General features: G+C 36.0%; 1 protein-coding gene across 3 annotated transcripts in view; it reads right to left on the bottom strand.

Annotated features, from left to right (window-relative positions):
* Nucleotides 1-7,423: 7,423 nt before the first annotated feature.
* Nucleotides 7,424-18,684, bottom strand: part of HGF (hepatocyte growth factor) — a 58,137-nt gene continuing 46,876 nt past the window's right edge. For 2 of the 3 annotated variants that reach the window (XM_040062429.1, XM_040062430.1), the window contains exons 12-18: nucleotides 16,720-16,758; nucleotides 16,156-16,252; nucleotides 13,345-13,419; nucleotides 12,615-12,761; nucleotides 11,848-11,954; nucleotides 9,829-9,974; nucleotides 7,424-7,711 (exon numbers count right to left, since the gene is read on the bottom strand). In XM_040062429.1, the coding sequence (XP_039918363.1) occupies nucleotides 7,541-7,711; nucleotides 9,829-9,974; nucleotides 11,848-11,954; nucleotides 12,615-12,761; nucleotides 13,345-13,419; nucleotides 16,156-16,252; nucleotides 16,720-16,758 (782 nt within the window). In that variant the 3' untranslated portion in view covers nucleotides 7,424-7,540. Of the gene's footprint in view, nucleotides 7,712-9,828; nucleotides 9,975-11,783; nucleotides 11,955-12,614; nucleotides 12,762-13,344; nucleotides 13,420-16,155; nucleotides 16,253-16,719; nucleotides 16,759-18,684 lie in introns of those variants that run through there. The other variant, XM_040062431.1, reaches the window with a different exon arrangement.

The following is an 18,684-nucleotide window of genomic DNA, read 5'->3' as shown; positions in this document are numbered from 1 at the left end:
CAGACCTCTGGCAATGGTTTGGTTTGCTATAGATGGCTGTGGAGCACCTCCCCAGGCTTTGCTGATGTGGGATGTGTAGAAGCCATCTAGCCTACTAGAATATTGTTTTCCATGAGTTAATGTACTTGATGCCAAGCTGGGAATATCAGGGTAGATAGCTGAGGGCTGGGCTGCAATGAGTTTTCATCTCCTAAATGTATTTTGAGGATTTTTTCTGAATATATACAACAGAAAAAAATGAGGCCATGTGGGGAGTTTGCAAACAGAAACATAGGCTTTAAAGAATTGAAAGATCAGGCAATAAATGGGACTCATCTCCCTTGTGAGGATGCACAGAAATGGAAAGCAGAAGCTTTCAAGTAAATGCTTACTGCAAATCTTCCACAACTCACATGGATGTGAATAGCAAATTTTCTGTGATTGTATAAAAAAATAAAAATAAAAAAAAAAAAAAAAAAAAAAAAAAAAAAAACAACAAAAAAAAAAAAACAACCAAAAAAACCAAAACAAACCTGTGGATCTCTCGAGCCCCCTAGAGTATTACCCAGGGTCTGGCCTTGGCAGAACAGATCACAGAGTCACCTGCCCAGCCTGATTGATGACTTCTTAATTGTGTTTTGTACACAGTGGTTTGCCCCAGTTTCTCCCCTGCCCGATGCCCCAGGCCCTTTGATTTCTCCTTTCCCCTGTGTCTCCATCGGCTGTGGGACCCCAGTGACTGGTCCTGTCTTCCCTGGAGGTCACTGACCTTGCCTGCCCCTTGTACTGCCCCCGTGCCCCAGGTCACTGGCGGCTGTACCCCATACTCAAACTGGGACATAGCACATGGCCTTGTCTTTGTTCGGGATTTCCCTTTGGCTCTTGGAAAAAAATGTTGCTGGAACTGATCTCACACAAGGACCCTCCTGCCTCTCCTTGCTCATCTGGCCTTGTGGTGTGTGTGGACGTGTGAGTTTGACTGCTTTGCCTGAGTTTCCCCAAGCGGCCTTTCCACTGGAGAGGGTTATTGGGATCTAGGCTTCATCTCCACTCATAAGAAACACCGTTAAAAAAAATTTAAAAATAATAAGAAATAATTAAAAAGTAAATTTAAAAAATGGAGAAGGAGTTCTGTGATGGCAGTTTTGTAACTGCTCTGTGAAGTGAGAGCCCTGTTAAACACAAGGCTGAACAGCAGATGGCATATTTACTCCCAAGACATGAGACTGTTGTTGACATGGTTTGTAATAGCAATGTTGATGTAAATGCATATTTGCTCATTGTGTGTATAATGCTGACATTAATCCTCAAGAAAAGAAAACCATCTGGAAATCTTTTAGTCAGTATAATATGAACTGAATTAAATACTATAAACTCATATATTGCTGAAGGAAAAACACTCTGTGGAAGATGAGGACTACATCCTTATTTGTGTTTTACACTAGCTTCATCTAATCCAGTGTACATCTCTAATATTATGTTTCTTGCCTTATTTTTGATAAATTGTAATTAATTACACTGTCCTCTATATAATTTTTCTCCCAGTAGAATGTATTAAATAACCCAATTGAGGTCAACACTAGCTTCAACAGACAAAACTTGAGATATCTCAAGCAAATGACATCTCTTGGACTCTGAAGTGGTACATTTTTTTTTGTTCTGGTGGGGAGTGTTTCCCTAAAGAATTTACTATTTTGTATATAAAAGCTAGATTAATAGTAACTGCATTCATCATGGGTTTTAAGACTGTTGCTGTTGTTGTTCTTCTTCTTCTTAATAATTTATAATAATAATAAAATTGTTGTTGTTATTATTAATTAATGAAAAATATTTGAATAGTAAACAAATTAACCAAGTTTCGTCTTCAGTCAGACTTTGAGCAAGTTTGACAGTCTGCAGTTGAACTTTGATGCCCAGCTTTGAAATAGAATCTATGCTTACTCCCTCTGACACTCATTAACAGTCTGGAACACGCCCTGAGCATTTCCTTAAGTCAGGATCTGAAACAATGTCACGACAAGGGCCAAAGGGTTCAGAAGGAAGCTTTGGGACACATCCATTAGAGCTAGATTGGGCTAAATAGTGTTTAAAAATAGTGTTTTGACAGTGATTTCAATGCAAGTAGAATCAGGACCTCAGACACAGAAGTACAACTTGTCTTATAACTTCTACGTCCATATGGAGAAGTCATTGCATCTTCCAAGTGTTCTCAACAAAGTGAAGTAGATTTACCTATTAAGCTACTCTATTGCAGCTTTTCACACAATACACCCTATGTTTTAAAAACAGAGACAACATGAAAAAAAAAAAAATCTTTTTATTTTAGGGCTTAATTTGTTACTAATCCTTTTATGGTCTGCCTTTTCCCTCCCAGCTGTTTTCTTTCCTATTTATTGCACGTGGGTTTTATTGGGACATAGCTGTCAGAAATTGGTGCTTTTGAAGGCAGAGTAGATACAGAACTGAAGGGCCTGCTCTATTTACATGGGGCTTGTTAAATAACACAGAGCAGAACACAAGAAGTGAGCATCAATGTGTCTCCATCATTTATCATCTGCAGATTGCAGTGTTCCTGCAGCTACAAAAGATAAAACCATGACAGAATGTAATATGAAGGCAATAGCCCTTTAGAGATTTTTCTGGTGTAAATTGCTGTACAAGCAGTTAATTCTCATGGATCCCAGAAGATACACAGGTCACCTGAACATACTGAAAACTAAATGCAAAACTACGTAAAGTATTGTTTTGACATATGGGCGATTTATGGATTTTTATTACTTTGGAAGCATTCCTGCATGTTTGAAGTTATTGCAAGCTTCCCACTGCTTTCAGGAGTTCCCAATAAAATCCATTGTTTTTATGGATTCATTAGAAAACCCCGTTTTTGAAAAATGAAAAAAAGGAAAATTATGATTGCTGTGGAAAACCTCAGAACCAGACTTCAAACACTCTGCATATGAGTTTATTTGATGAATGATTCACTGTGGATATAGTTGGAGAAAATATATATTTAAATCATCAAAATCATAGAACAACCAGGAAATGCTTACATCTTTGAAATTTCAGCTGGATAATGACAAAGAAGAAATTAACATACTGGTGGGGTTAGTAAGAGTGTTGCTTATTTCTTTTAGGGGTAACTGCTGGCTGGTTGTGTGTTAAGTGCAGCAGCAACACCAAAGTTTGTTGCAAGTTATTGCTCTTCTTTGTACCATCTTCTTTGATCATCTTTTGTACCATCAGTATTATTAAGTGATACTGACAGGGGAGCCCTTCCCAGAAGTGTAAAGTGTATTTTTACAAAGAAGGAAAATTATCAGCCTCTCATACTAAAATTGTAAGGAGCTAAAAACTCTTGGAAAATATTTATGTTTAGCTTGAGAACATCCTTTCCACTGCAAATATAGTAATAGGTATCTCACTGTAATATGCTTAGACCATTCTCAGTGCAGAAATCATTCAGAAAGATCTTGGGAGGTCTCAACAAGATCAACATGACTTTCGCACTATCTTTCATTCTATTTTCAATTCTGCAATTGGACACAAGAGGATCTTTAAAACACCAGTCCTCCTTACTTTGCACATTAAAATCCCTCACTGGAATTGGAACTGGGAGAGTTGCAGTGGGGTTCTGACCTTGTTCTTTCAATAAGAAATGTAATGATAATTAAGTTGTTGTTTTTTATAAAATACTTTATTAAGAATAATAAGAGTAAACAAGGTTACAAAAATACCAACTTTATTAACTAATGAAGATGTTAATTACAGAAGATTTGCATTACAAGTTATAACCACAGTGTTCCCTTTTCATTAGGCATTCAGCAAGTTGTACTTAATGGGAGCATTATTTTTCCCACTCAAATAAGAAAAAATACTTTTATCATATACTGAACTCCACAGGCAGCTCCCTGAAGTTAGATCCCATGCAAGAAAACACCATACATAAATGCCCAAGGGTATGTTTAAAAGGAACGCTGGAAAATTTTAGGGTGAAAAGCCATGTCAGTTCCTGCCAGCAGCCCCAACATTCAAAAACAGTAATAATACCAGTGCACATGAGGGAGGAAGAAAATAATTGATAAGGAGACAAGGCTAAATAAACAATCCAATAGGCTTCATAAAGTCTCCAGGGAGGTCAACTGGTTTACAACCAGCTTTTCAGGGCGATGATAAAGCCTCAACTCCTGCTGAGGTTGCCTTGGAGCTGAAAATCTGTGTACAAGGAACCATGTGGAAAAGTACTGAACAACTCTTAGGCCCTGCTCTTTTGACAATCACATTCACTGAATTCAAGGGACATTTTGCCTGAGTAGATTTTGACTCCCAGAAATATATTTGGACCCTCATCTGAAAAGCTCTAACTCAAGTGAGTAGCTCTGTCAAGTACATTGGCATTATCTGCAGGAAGGAATTGCAGAATGCCTCAGAGAATTTTAATCTTAAACTAGAGAAGAAGATTTCATCAGTAGCAGCAAAAATCTAGACCAGTACGTTCCCAATGCGAGCTACCTTTTTACTCTGAGGGTCATGGAGTTTATGAGAGAAAAAGAGATAGGGGGAAAACTTTTTTAAGGGAAAAATCTGTTCTTTAAGAAAAGGAAGAAGCATTAGACAGTTCCAATGCCCAAAGAAAATAGTAATTAAGTTAGACTAACTTCAGTTGCACAAAATCAGCTGTTAGGTTTTAGTTCCAGATTTTATATCCAGACATTACACCCTTCAGAGACAAAGGATTAGGTAGAGCAAGGAGAATTAAATTCAATGAAGTTTAAGAATGTCCTTAGATAAGAATTTAGGTTCTGTACCCCTTATTCTAATCTGATTAAAATCACATTTATGAAGTAAAGTTCAAATCCCACCGAAGTTAGTAAGAGGCTTTTCAGCAATTTAGATGGGCACTGGATCAGGTTCCCTTATTATAACAGAGAAAAAAAATAAAAAATTAGAACAGTGAAAAAATATCTATAGTGTCCTTTCTTAAGAGAGTCCTGTAGTTATAACAGTTGCCTGGTACGGTACCATTGGTACCAACAAGAAATATTCACAGGAATAAATGAAGTACAGATTCATTACCACATGTCATTATTCTTTTCTTCCCTTGCTCTTCAGGATCTCAGGTGCCCTCCATTCTGAGATAGGGAGAGCAAAAGTACCTGGTAAGCAAGTGCATACAAACTTATGTTCTAGAGCATCAACTCTGCAAAATTTATTTTACTGAGGCCCAGAACAAACAGGTAAAAATCTTTACACCCTGTCTAACAAACCCCAATATTTTTATCATATATATATGTGTGTGTGTGTGTGTGTGTGAGATATATATATATAAAAATCACAGTCTTCTGCACAGCAGAAGCTTATAACTAAAATATTTTAGGATTTGATTTTTTTAGATAGACATAACAAAATGCCTGCAAATATAATACAGTGACCATGTAACGATTCTTAGAATACAAAGAGTGAACATGGAATTGTATATTTTATCCACATTCTACTTGTGGCTGAGAACAAAACTCACTTGTAGTTTTTTAAAAGCCTTTCTTAAAAATGTAATCCTTTCAATAAGATATGGTCAGTATATACTTGGTATGAATACACTCTTCACCTACATGACAATAATTAAGTGTAAATACAACAGGGTAAATCCTGCCCTCTTCAGGGTTGGTAAGTATGAGAGGTCAAAGGGAGTACAAAGCCTTCAGAGGTGGCCAGAATAGATCGAGACAGACTGTCTGTGAGGCATCCACAACCTTGAATCTGCTGTACAGAGAAGTTGTATCTTGTCCAAAGAGACTATATACATCAGGAGGAATTTCAGAAGCTCTGCTTGCTGAAAGACTTCTTCCTATGTGCCAGTAGAATCCACTGGATATGTGACACAAATCTCAGCAAGCCAAGCCACTTAAGCGTGGGCTGAAACTCATCCCAGCTCACCAGATATACGCGTACTTGAGTCCCATTGAAGACAAAGTGCACTACTGAAGAAAATTCGATGAGTCAAGACAAGGCCTGTCTCCCAAGACATCTTCCCTGAAGTGGTGCTTTCTGACAGGGCAGAATCCAACCCTTCATCTTCTGCATGAAATGTCCTTTTCTATGTCTACACCACGGTGTCAGCCTCGTGGCTATGCAGTTAGATGTGATACACAGACCAAACACTACTGGAAATATTTACAATTTACACAGTCACAAGCGAAGCAACAGTGCTGTTACTTACGTAATTACATGTACAGTAGTAAAACTAACAATTGGCTATATGTAATATCAATTTTCCAGAAATCAAAGGGTAATCAGTGCCATGTATAACAACATATTTGTACAATATTTCCAGAAGTAACACTACATGTCTACAGAAGAACAAGCACTTTCAATAGATGATGATTTTTTGTTCCCTTTCCCTGTCAGCATAAAGGAAAAAGATTGTCCTATATATAGGCAGGAAACAAGCAAATAACTCAGTGACGTTGTCCATATTAAATACAAGATCATATCAGTCTCTGCAATCATTTTATTATCTTGATAGGAATTACACAAAGGATATAATTTTGTCTGAATCTAGTTAAGGTTTCATTAAAGTTGTCAAATCTCTGAAAAGTTATTAATGTATAACTTATTTTTCCCAGTCTTAAGTCTCTCAGCCAGGTGCTAGACTCAACTGTTCTTTTTCTTACTGTATTTGCACAGTTTCATGAAGTAACTAGAACCAACTGAATTTTTAATACTTGCCTGTTTAGAAAGATTTGGGTATATTGATTTATATTTCTTTTAATGCCTAAAGTGTTCCAATCAGGATTACTTTTTCAAACTATATGAGATGCTGTCTTTAGCATTGTAAATCCACAGTTATTTTGGGATCAAACTTTAAAGAAATGATCAATAGTTTGCTAACCAAAATGGGGTTTGAGATATCTGTTAGAGGACCATATATATAATGAAGGAACCAAGTGTAGACCTAGAGTCTGAAAGCATTGTGAAAGTGGTAGTGACTTCTGCGAGAAATCTGTTTATGGAAGGCTTGTCCAAGTCCATCAATAATGAAAAGATTACTTACTAAAGATATTATTTTTTAAAATAAAATACTGAAATCTTTGACCTCTTATAAGGGGGAAAGAGAAATATGATCATAAATGCTGTCCTTCACAGATGCATATATCTGTCAGTAGGGCTTTTGTTATATATGAAGAGAAATATATGGCTCATAGAAAGAATAAGAAGTGTTAAGTAGAACCATAATTTCTTTCTCCTTCTAAGATAATCTGAAGAGCAGCATTAAGGAGGTCATATGATCTATTTCTACAAAACCATTTATCATCCAGTAATGTCTTTGCAAAATTGCTTATCCATTCAAGTATCTTCAGGAGATATGTCACTATACTTGCATATACTGTAAGTCACTCTAACATTTATAAAACAACACTGGTAGACAAAACCACTAAAAATACCCATAAATATTAAAAAAAGCTCAACAAACTTGACCATCAAGTACTTAAAAAAAATGTTGATCTTTACATTATACATTAATTACATGTTGTCCAAAATCTTTCAATGGGAGTTGTTGACTTTTTCATGGTTTTCTGTAAGTCATCATAATCTTGTGTATCCACCGAGAATAATATGAGACCCGAACAAAAATCCCAGGACGATTTCGAATGGCACATCCACGGCCAGGAACAATGACACCAATTACTATCTTCAGCCTGTTTTGTTCACAAACCAAAGGACCACCATAATCTCGCTAGAAAAAAAATAAACAGCATGAGTGTCGCTTTTCAAAATACTTCAAGACAGAGCTCCCACCTACGGGAGCTGAATGGTTTCTTTTGAGGATGACAGGACACACCAGGCAATAGTGTTCTTGCCATAGAACATAAATCAACTTCCAATATCTTTTTTTTCATAACCAGAATTTATGAGAAATAATGCAGAGTTGGTCTCTGGCCTTTTGTTCCTTTCCATGCAAATTAAGCTCTGTGATCCATCTTTACATGTCATTCTAGTGACTTCAGATTACCAGATTCTATTCCCCTCTTTCAGCTACCTGCAAGCCTAAAATTTATTTATGTGAATATAAACCAGATGAGCAGAATGTGAGTTGACTGATAAACATCTTTGTTATTATGACAGGCTTTGCATCAAACACTATTGGCAAAGTCAGGTAAGTATCTTTCTTTAAGTCAATCATCTTTGCAAGGCCCTACAGTGAGAATCTGCATGTACTAATAGGCAGTGGGGATAACAATAATAGGTTATATTTTTTAAGCGTTATTTTGAGACATAACTTGTTGAAATGATTTTTTTTTTTTTTTTTGGTTATTCTGAATGAATGAGACACCTATACACTAGTTTATGCATTCTATGAAAATCTGTAGTACGACCTACTGAGATCAGAGTTAGATATAATAAGATAGATCTGAGATTTGAATAGATGCTGCAGTTTCTACCCAGGCTAAAGGTAGACTGGATCCAGCAAACTCTCTGCAAAACTAGACAGCAAAGGCTCATATCAGATAGTGAGTCATTGTTGCAAAAAATGAAAGCTGACAATTAGCATTTCATTCTCTCTGGATCACCAGAGGAACAACAATGCTTGACCTTTATTTGGTTTGGGATTTTTTCTGACTGACGGCAGACTAGTTCCCACATGAACAATGAACTATGTCAGCACCATCAGAGTGGCTCATAAAACACTTTCAGGAGTGGAGTTTCACCTGCCAATCCGATTTTGTTCCTTGCCTGTTCTCTGCTGAGGAAAGTAGCTTCAAAGGAGAACTTAGGGAGCAGGAAACTGCACAGTGATTAAGACAGATTGCTAATATTAATTCATTCCATTTCTTCTTGCAGGGGAAAACAAAGTGCAGGATCCCCAGCAGACTTCCATGCAGATGTTTCATTTATAAGCCTTGACAAGTCTAAGACCTCATTTACAATTAAATATTTTATTTTGAAGAAAATACTTTGCAACAAAAAATGATCCCATGGAATATTAATAACAAATGGAAGAGGCCTCAGATTTATGAAGATGACCTCTCTTCCCCATGGTTTGGTAGTACCCTTGGGTAGGGAAAATTTTGCTACATGGTGAACATCGGTATTAGGAAATCAACAATTCTATTCCAGATAATAAATACTTAATAATGTTCATGACTTCTCTCCTTCTAGATATCTGCAGTCAGATTTTACACACAAATACACACACACACAAAAAAAGAAAAAAAAATTTGTATCTTCCTGCAATAAATTATTTACAGCTTTTCTCCTGACGTCTTTTCTCCATCATTAAAACCAGTGCTAAGCAAAACAGTTGTACCAAACTACATGGTCACTGAAAGTTCTATAGTTCTCCTGTCCTCATCAATATGTTGCTCAGGCTCAGGAGAACAAAATGCTCCAGCCTTCTGACTCATAAAAACACCAGTACACTTCTGGATCTTTCTCCTTCCTTCATAATTTTATCATATCAACTCTGTTAAGTACTGACTGTTATACATTTTGCATGCAATAACTCATTTAAATAAGAAGGTAAATTTTCTCTAGACTTTGATTTCTACTCAATCAAACCACACAGCTATTGCTGCCACAGAGCCCACCTTTGTCCTTAGTATAGGGAACAGAAATATGTCCCAGTCTAGTGAAGTGTTTTAGTATATGAGTATATATAAGATTCCTGTAAATCTTTCAGTGGTGTGGTAGCCCAGTGAAATTGAAGTAATTTCTGCACTATGACATAAAATAGAACTCTTGTAACACAAATCACTTTCCAGTGCAAAAGTTTACTGCAATGAGAATAATTATAAAAAACTTCCAGTAATTTTTTTTTGGGGGGGGGAATGTATTAGGAAATTCAATATTTACCTCACAAGGCCCAGCACCCATGGTTTCAGCCACAGCACAGATTTCGGACTCATTCACAGTAATCTTCCCTTTGAGATATTGGTTGCATTTCTCATTTCCCAAAATAAACAGGTTTGCTACTTGGAGAAGGCCATCATAGTTAGCTACTGCAATTGAAAAGAATTTTTTTTTAAATATTGTATTTTAGGAGAAAAAAAGTGTTTCAAGATACAGTCTAGATAAACTTATTAATGTAATTTCAGTTATTGTACTTTTCCTCCAAAACTCACATTTTTGGATTTTTGTCTCTGTTCCCACTGTTATCATGTTTTTGTATTTTGGATTTCTTATATTTTCTGCAAATGGGATTTGTGAGACATTTGTTTGGTTTTCATGTCTGTTCAGTTCTCTGAGAATATCTGGGTAAGTTTTCAATCACTAGAATAGAGGGCTGGGTAAACTGGGTCACCACCAGCTTGCCCAGTCATCAAAGAAATCAGAAAAAGAGACTGAAAATGTTATCAGTCCCATCAGCGGAGGGAGGGTTCTAATCCCTGCCTTAAACATGAGTTAATGTGTAACAGTGCCTGACATGGCCTAGGGAAGGACGTGTGACTTGGAAAACACTGTAGCAGAGTGAAGTTTTTCTCATTCTGCGCTGGCTCGGCTACCCTGAATGACTTTGTGCCTGCAAGGGCAGAGCCACAGCCTTGTGCAATCTCCATTCACCAGTGTGAAGGTCAGGAAGCAGGAGCCCTGTGGAGCTTACTCTTGCTCTACATGTCGAAAGACAAGCCTGTACAAGCTGCAAAGATAAATAGTGGGTCTGGACCTGCCCATTCTCTGCACAGCCATCAAAAGAAAATGCCAAGCTTGCCCTCCACTGACTTATTATCCTGTTTTCTTGAAAAAAAATGGATGTAACACTTCTTCCTTCCCTGACCGGGATTCTGTGAGGATTATAATAAGCAGTGCAAAAAATATAGTACAAAGTCCTTGGATGACAGATGTTATGTATTTACTGTATTACATAACCCCACAACATTGCAAATTCCTTATCAGTTCTCTTAAGCTAAGCTTTCCTGTGATGCTGTACTGTGCTCCAGCCTGATGTCCCTGTTCCCCAGACAGCTGATGCCCCCAGAGGATGGCTAATATGGACATGCTGGGAACATCAAAGCCAGTCATTTGGGAGAGGGCTGGTACAGATTAATTGCCACCCACAAAGAAATGGCAGAGTAGTGGCTACAAGGAAGACAGCCTCAGAATTCCAGCCTAGCTTCTGCTCTGCTTCCAGGACAATGTGAGTATATTGTTGCTGCTTACTCAGGGTCTGTGGCAAAACAACATTTGAGCACAGTAAATATTGGAGTAATTATTGTCAACTGGCAGCTATTAACTTTTTATCAACACATAATTAGCCAGATACAGCATTTACTAGACTAAATAAATGTCTGTTCTCCCACATATTTGTATTTTCTTCACACAAAACTGTGTTTAATAAACATTAGAAAGGTTGCAAAGTCAAGTACTCAAAAGATAGGAAATGCCAGACTGAGGGTTGCCTGTGCATCCCTAGTTCACTGTTATTGTGCATGTTAATAAAGCCTTTGATTACATGTTTCTGTATTAGTTTTTCCACAGGGGCCTGTTTTGGATTACAGAAAGAGACTGCTCAAGTAGTTGAACAAAGATTTGTCAAAAAAACCCTGTTAACATTCTGCAGATTTTTTTTTTTTTTTTAACATGTAGATCAGTGTTTTTCTCTAATTAACTCCTTGAAATGTTTGAATCACTTTGCCTGTCCCTGAAACAACGACAACAACAAAAGGAGAGACTAGTGGAAAATATTTCATATTAAATTAACTTGGATAAAAGGCTCAAAGATTTACAAAATTAGAAAAAAAAAAACCACTACATTTTTTTAACAAGAAGTGTTGGACAATTGTGGCATCAGGCAATACCCACAGCCTCACCTATAATGACAAGAGGAAGTAAGCTGTCAACGTATTCATTTAGTTTTTAAAAATAGTTTCTTACATCCAGTGTATCCCCATCCATAAACACTGCAGCTGGTCTTCTCTGGAATGGTACATCCAGAAATGGGCAATCGGATTATTTCTACGAAATTTGTCAATATAGCAGGTCTGAAAAGAGGAAAAAAAAATAATAGATATAACCTTCTAAAATGTATTTTAAAAATTATATTGAATCTATTATAGACCACAGCAATTGAAAACTGTGCCAGTTCTTTTCCTTTCATTTTCTGTCTTCTGAGAATATGATGGATTCTTCTACCTATTTTTTGTACTACAGCTGCCAACTGTCAAAAAATTCTTGAAATGCTGTCACCACTTTTATGCTATTTAACTTGGGTTTTAATCTTAAAAGTAAGTAGTGATGGCATTTCATTTGGATATATAGGTTTGTTAATGTGGAGAAATTATGAAAGCTTATATATACACAAGGATCTCAGCTACAATCTGGTGCTCATTCTATAAATTAAAACCATATACTAGTCCACTACTTTGTGGGTTTTCTTTAAGTCTCCCAACAAGCCTAAACATGGTTAGCAGGAAAAATAATGTAGGTATGATTTCACAGGAGTAGCATCTGTTTTCTGAGTAACGTCGACGGACCTGCATTTCTGTGTATACCAAGTAAAATTCCTTTCAGTTGGAAGTTTACCCCATGGAGACAGCACCTGTAGTATTGGAGATGGTACAGCAATGAACTTGCAAATCTCATTTAGGAAGAACCTCACCCAGCCGACGAAAGTCCCGGAATTCACAATAACAGCTACTCACCTGCTAAGTTTCAGTAAGACCAAATCTGACCCTGGGGGGCCATACACCAACTGGGAGATATTCCGGACTTGTCTACGCTTCTCCTCTCCCTTTCCTTTCATATTATGAACTCCAAGCAAGGCTTTGTAGTCTTTCAAATCTTTGTACCTAAATGAGGCAAAGTTGGTTATGATTTTTCTGACTGTATAATAAAATAACTAAAAACTCTGCTTAATATGATTATGCTGGAAGATCTTAACTAATGCTTAGCAGAAATGGCTTCATGCTGCCAACTGCTATTCCAAAATCAACATGCGTGGATGTAAGGTTTTGGCCTGAAGCCATTACATAATTTTAACTGTTACTAAAACCTAATATTTTTTAGATAATACTATCCAAACATTTAAATCCTTGGACACTATGAACCTTTGAACTTTTTTAGATTTACCCAAGTTTTCTATTTTATGTTGTCCAGTTAAGCAGAAGCATGATCTTATTCTCATAAAGAGGCAATTGTCTGACCATACACTTGGAAAATGTATTTATGCCTCTATGTAAAATATCCAGGGCTATTTAGATTTACAGCAATAATAACAGAAAATACCAGGTCCCACAGGTCTTTTATATCAGAAGAACAGTGTGAAAGCCAAACAGGAGGAAAAATTGTTGCATTCAAGTTGAAGAAGGGTTGTGCTAATAAGTTCCCCAAAAGAAATGTATTTTAATATTGCAAAGTTACAGACTACTGTACCGAGAAGGGAAACACTGCCTTGCTGTAAGAACCCACTCTTCTTTTATCAAAGTACCACCACAGATATGCTTATTCCTGGGGGGAAAAAGAAAAGAAAAAAGGTTAAAAAAACCCACCAAACTAAAACCACTAGTACTAGTTTCTACGCAGTCAAAAAGTTTAGAGTGTTCTGCTCCCCACGCATGTTTGCTGGTGAAAAGTGGTGGAAACTTGTCTCTGTCCTTTTGCTCTACAGTTTCAACACTTACAGTAACAAGACTTTGCAGAGCTTTACTCCAATGTGCAAAAACCAGAAAGAAAGACAAACTCAGTTACTCTGTTCATTTCAAAGCTGAATTTGTAATAAGACACCTAATTTAAAATTTAAGAAGAAAAAAAAAGGCCAACTCTTTGTAAAAGGAACCGGACTGAAACTTTCAAGCAAGTCCCCGAACTGCCACCAGATGTAAACAACATTTGGTCATTATTCATGTAAGTATTATTCAAAGCATTGACCTCAAGGTGGAGAGTTCCTATTTGATTACAAGCCCTAGGAGATTTGTGTCCCCACATACTTCAGTTGGAAACAATCTGCAGTGTATGACATCCTACATGTGATTATAGAAAACCTGAAGCATAATATATCAAATAAAATTAAAGCAATTAAGCATGACAATTCTTTTTAAAAAAAATTACTGTGGAATGTAGATTAATTAGTTTCCTTCTTTGTGCCTTCAAAATCACATTTATTTTCTGTAGCTCTTTGGAAAGTGAATCAGAATTGTCAGCAATTTGGGGAAAAGCTTAAAATCTCACAATTTATAAATTCAAATCATACAAATGTTCAAAGCTTTGCAAAGAACTACTGGAAAGATACCAGACTATATATGGAGTTCATAGACAGCAGGATAACACAGAACTTCGACTTTTATTATTTTTTAAAACATATTTTAGTTGAGGGGAAAATAACTGGTCCAAAAGGCTGGAGTTTTCTAAAATGTAGGTTCTAGCTTGTTTTATTATAAAAATATAACACTCAGGAGTATAACTACGTTCTTCCATGCTATGTTCATATCACTTATTACTTTATACAGAATTTCATCATTTGCATTAGGCAATTCATTAGTACACATAGAAAGGTTAATTCTTCATGTAATTGTGGGGAAAATTTAGAGTTGATTCCATGAAACAGATTAAATCCATTTAGATACACTTAAATATGCTTGGTTACAGAATCTGGATGGGATATACAAGAAAATTTCATTGATCAATTTAAGATTTAGAGGTGGGCTTTGGTTACAAAATACGAATAGTTTCTAAGTTTCACTGGGCCTTCACCATTCAGACACAGCAATTCCATTTTGGAGTGTAAAGTTAGGGTTTCTTGCAGAAAGGTCAGAAGTCTTTAAGATTTTGTTTCAGACAGTATTCTTTTTGCTTTCTTGGTAACAATGCAAAATAAAACTACATTTTTATGCCCACATGAAATACTTCAAGATATATTTTGCTGCTGGACTGTTCCAGGAATCCCTTATTCATAAAAGGATCTGCAATCATTTAAGCACTCATGTTTCATGGAATTTTATTGCATAGCAGAAAATTCAAGTTCAACTACCCTAACAATAGCTATTTACATTTTAGGCACCCAGATGTAATTCACCTTACCTGTCTAGAAGTTCATCAAATATCAAAGTTAATTTTAAAATAGTGCAAAGATTAACTTTTCCAGGGAGTGATTTAGCCCACCTATCTGGTTATTTCGTCTAGGAATATAGTGAACTTCCTCTAGAAATGTCTTTCTGAACCACCCTATGCACCCCCAAGAGGGTTGAGATCTGATGGATGCAAAGGTTACCAGGGATGGGAAAACGCCCCCCACCAACCCAAACTTCTCTGGCAATGAAGAGATGTAGAGAATATAATTTTTATCTTTTTCTTTACTCCCATTTTTCAATTAATACCTCTTTTACAACATAGTTTTAAAAGAGATGATGAATCATAAGCTAATAGAATTTAGCTTTTTCTCTGTTTTAGAATAGAGCTTAAGTCTGGCCCAGCAGATGAAAGACTTAATTTTTTTACTTTTTTTTTTCGTGATAGATGATCCAAGGCCGATGCATGAGATATATCCCGTTATAAATTAATGATTCACACTTACAGCTGATGAGTTATGAATCAGAGTAAAGAACATAGGAAACTACCATTCCGTGTTCTGGCCTATCTATACACAGCAGCAAAGATCTGCCATAATGTAATACATGTGTTATACACAAGTTGTACATGTCAGGGTCTTGTTTTACAGAATGAAAAGGTTTTCCTTATCCCTTTTTTTTTTTTTTTTTTTTTTTTTTTTTTTTTTTTTTTTTTTTTTTAATGAGATAAATTTTAATTGCATGCAGTGACATAAGGCAAAGCTTAATTTGACACAGGTATAAATCCTGAATCCTACCCTTCACAACTAAGTGCTCTGCCATCAAAGGGAAAATATTGATCTGAAATTTAATTTTTTTCTAACAGTCTCTAAGATAAACAGTTTAATGCTGAATGTGAAGCCAATGTTATGAAAAGGTCTGCAGTAGCTAATTTAAAGAGCAGAACACTACGAATGCTTTGCAGGTTCATGTGTATAAGTTAGTGATAATGAACATATAAAGTATTTCACTAGCAGAGTGAATACTATGACATCAGCAGACATTAGAGGAATGATGATCCTCTGCTTTTACAGAATTAAACTGCAATGTAGAAATATTCTTATTATGGTCAACATTTTCCACAATTCTAAAATGAATATCCTAGTAGTTGCATTGCCCATCTAATCAAAGTGATAGTTACCTGTATGTCAAATTAACCACCCATCCTTCGTTAGTTTGTGTTGGGATTCCATTTACAACTCTCAAATGTTTTGTTGAGGCACAGGGAATGGCAGTATCTGAAAGCAGGTCCAGAGATCACATTTTACTAAAAACAGTGGTAGGAAACCTGCACAGTTGCACGTAAGGACCACAAGGTCAATATTTATTATGTATTAACCTTCCTGTGCTAATGGAATATATTTCTAGGCCATCAAAACTACTTCAGTGCAGCTGAGTAGGTCTATTTAAATATCCATAGGGAATATAAAATACATAAATTTAAATAGTTTTCTGAGATCTACATAGTTAAAAAGCAAACATTGAAACTCATTACCAAATCTCACCACTGGCAAGACACAGCAAGAATAGATAAAGGAATATAATAAAACTATTCCCCATTTTTGTCTTGAAAAATTAATTTTGTTCAGTCTCTATGGTGAGGGTGTTTTTAACTTTAACTAATCTTTATTTTGCTTCCCAATTGGAAAGAAATGTCTAGTTTTACATGATAGTCATGCACTGCACAGATCATACACAAACTTACCATCAAAGCTGGTTGTAGTAGGAGTTGTATCACCTTCACCTAGGCAGACACGTAAGATAACCATAATATAAAATTAAAATACATTTAAAAATAGAATAAAATTCAATAGTAAATAACGTGGTTCACAAAGTTTTAAATGTCAACAATTTCTTCAATACACTGCAAAAGCAGTATTTATTAAGGCTTAACAAGAGGGCAAAATTTTATTCCAATACAATGAAATAAGAAATAAACATTTTGTAACAGGAATGTCAAGCATTTTTCTTCTTGGCTGAAACCTGACGACATCAGGCTGCCTATCATGTTCAATTTACGTGTTTCATTCAAAGAAGCAAATGCTGAAAAATGAAGTTTTCACTTTTATATAAGCTTAAAGAAGACTGAAAGAAATTCTCAATTCCTTAAAAAACTCTGAAAATCATTTTAAGTTCCTATCAGTAAAAACTTAGCCTTATCAAAACATGTCTCTCAAAATCGAGTTCAGTTCTTCCATCTAGTCCAATTAAAAAAAAAAAAAATATAGTCACAACAAGTTTGCTTAAACTTGTTTCTAAATATTTACCTTCAGTGACATGTACAGAGTGACCCAGCATTATGAATTAGAGATACAGGGGTAACTGCTGAAAACTTGCACAAGGAAAATTTAAACAGTCTCATCCAACTAGCTTTCCATCATTAAGAAAATATGTGTGTTTATGCACACACACACACACACACACACACACACACACATATAAGTATACTCATTATATAGATACAGTTATATCCATAGTTAAATTTCCATGTTCATGTGTACACGTATGCATATATGTATGTGTATATATGTATGCATATGTGTGGATATATACATGTGTTTCTATGCATAACTGTATGTATGTGCATATATATCTATACTGTACTGTAATACTAGTCCATATGAGCTACAATTGTAAAACTGGCACATTCCTACTCTGGTGTTTGATTGCAGAAATGTACTACTCACCAGTTCTGGATACCCTACAAATGTTTGCTGAGAATACCCCCTTAGGAATTCACAGATCTAAATAATGAACTCAGAATAAGTGAACAAAAGGTATATTTCTTCAACTGCTGTGCTTCATTTTTACTGACACAAATAACCTTTTACACAGTTTTGTTTACTCTTCACATAGATGCCAAAATATCACCTGAGACTTCAAATACCACATTTTAGAGATGCGGGAGATTGGGCTATGAGGAAATGTGGCAGATTGCTGCTAGGAACGAGTGTAACATTATCTTAACCTCTAGAGATCACAGGCATGCATTCAAAAGCCTGATTTACCATTTAAGTGTTCTCCCAGGACATACAGCAAAGTAACTTAGAAGTAAGAATTGAAGAGAAAGATTTTGAATATAAATGTGAATTGTAGATTTTTCAGCATAAAACTATCTTTTTCTACTTATCATCAGTTTATTGATGAATTCCCTAGGATTCTTGATTCTGTTTATTTAAGCTGTTTAGATTTAAACATTCAACTTTGGAGGTATGATTTCCTTAATTCTTGCCAGGAGTTAAATCATCCCATAACCATCCAAAAACAGAATCTAATCTTTATAGCACATATACACTTCAGCATATGTATAGTGACTTATTCTGTCATTACAAAGCCAGATCACACAAAGAGTTTTTGAAGCTTGTGGCCCAGAAGATAACTCTGCCTGGGTTTCTTAAGGCCACAGCCAGCATTCTGACCGCTAGACAATTCTTTGTCTCTGTCCAGCCCTCATTCAATAGCTAGATCTGCTGGAAAATGTTTGACCATCTGTAATAGCCCCTTTGTGCTCCTGCTGCATAAATAAGCCTTGAAATCTCTAAGCTGGTCAAGGAAAAGAACCCCTTGTTCATATATTGCACAAGCAGCTTCTGTCTGCTCCTTCTCAGTCACGCACAATTGATAGAATCACAGATTTGCTGCTGCCACAAGTGACAATAGGAAGGTGTGC

The sequence above is a fragment of the Hirundo rustica genome, chromosome 4 (assembly GCF_015227805.2).
Source record: "Hirundo rustica isolate bHirRus1 chromosome 4, bHirRus1.pri.v3, whole genome shotgun sequence".
NCBI classification, from domain to species: domain Eukaryota; kingdom Metazoa; phylum Chordata; class Aves; order Passeriformes; family Hirundinidae; genus Hirundo; species Hirundo rustica.
The sequence above is the reverse complement of the archived record's forward strand: the minus strand, read 5'-3'. Positions and strand labels throughout refer to the sequence as shown.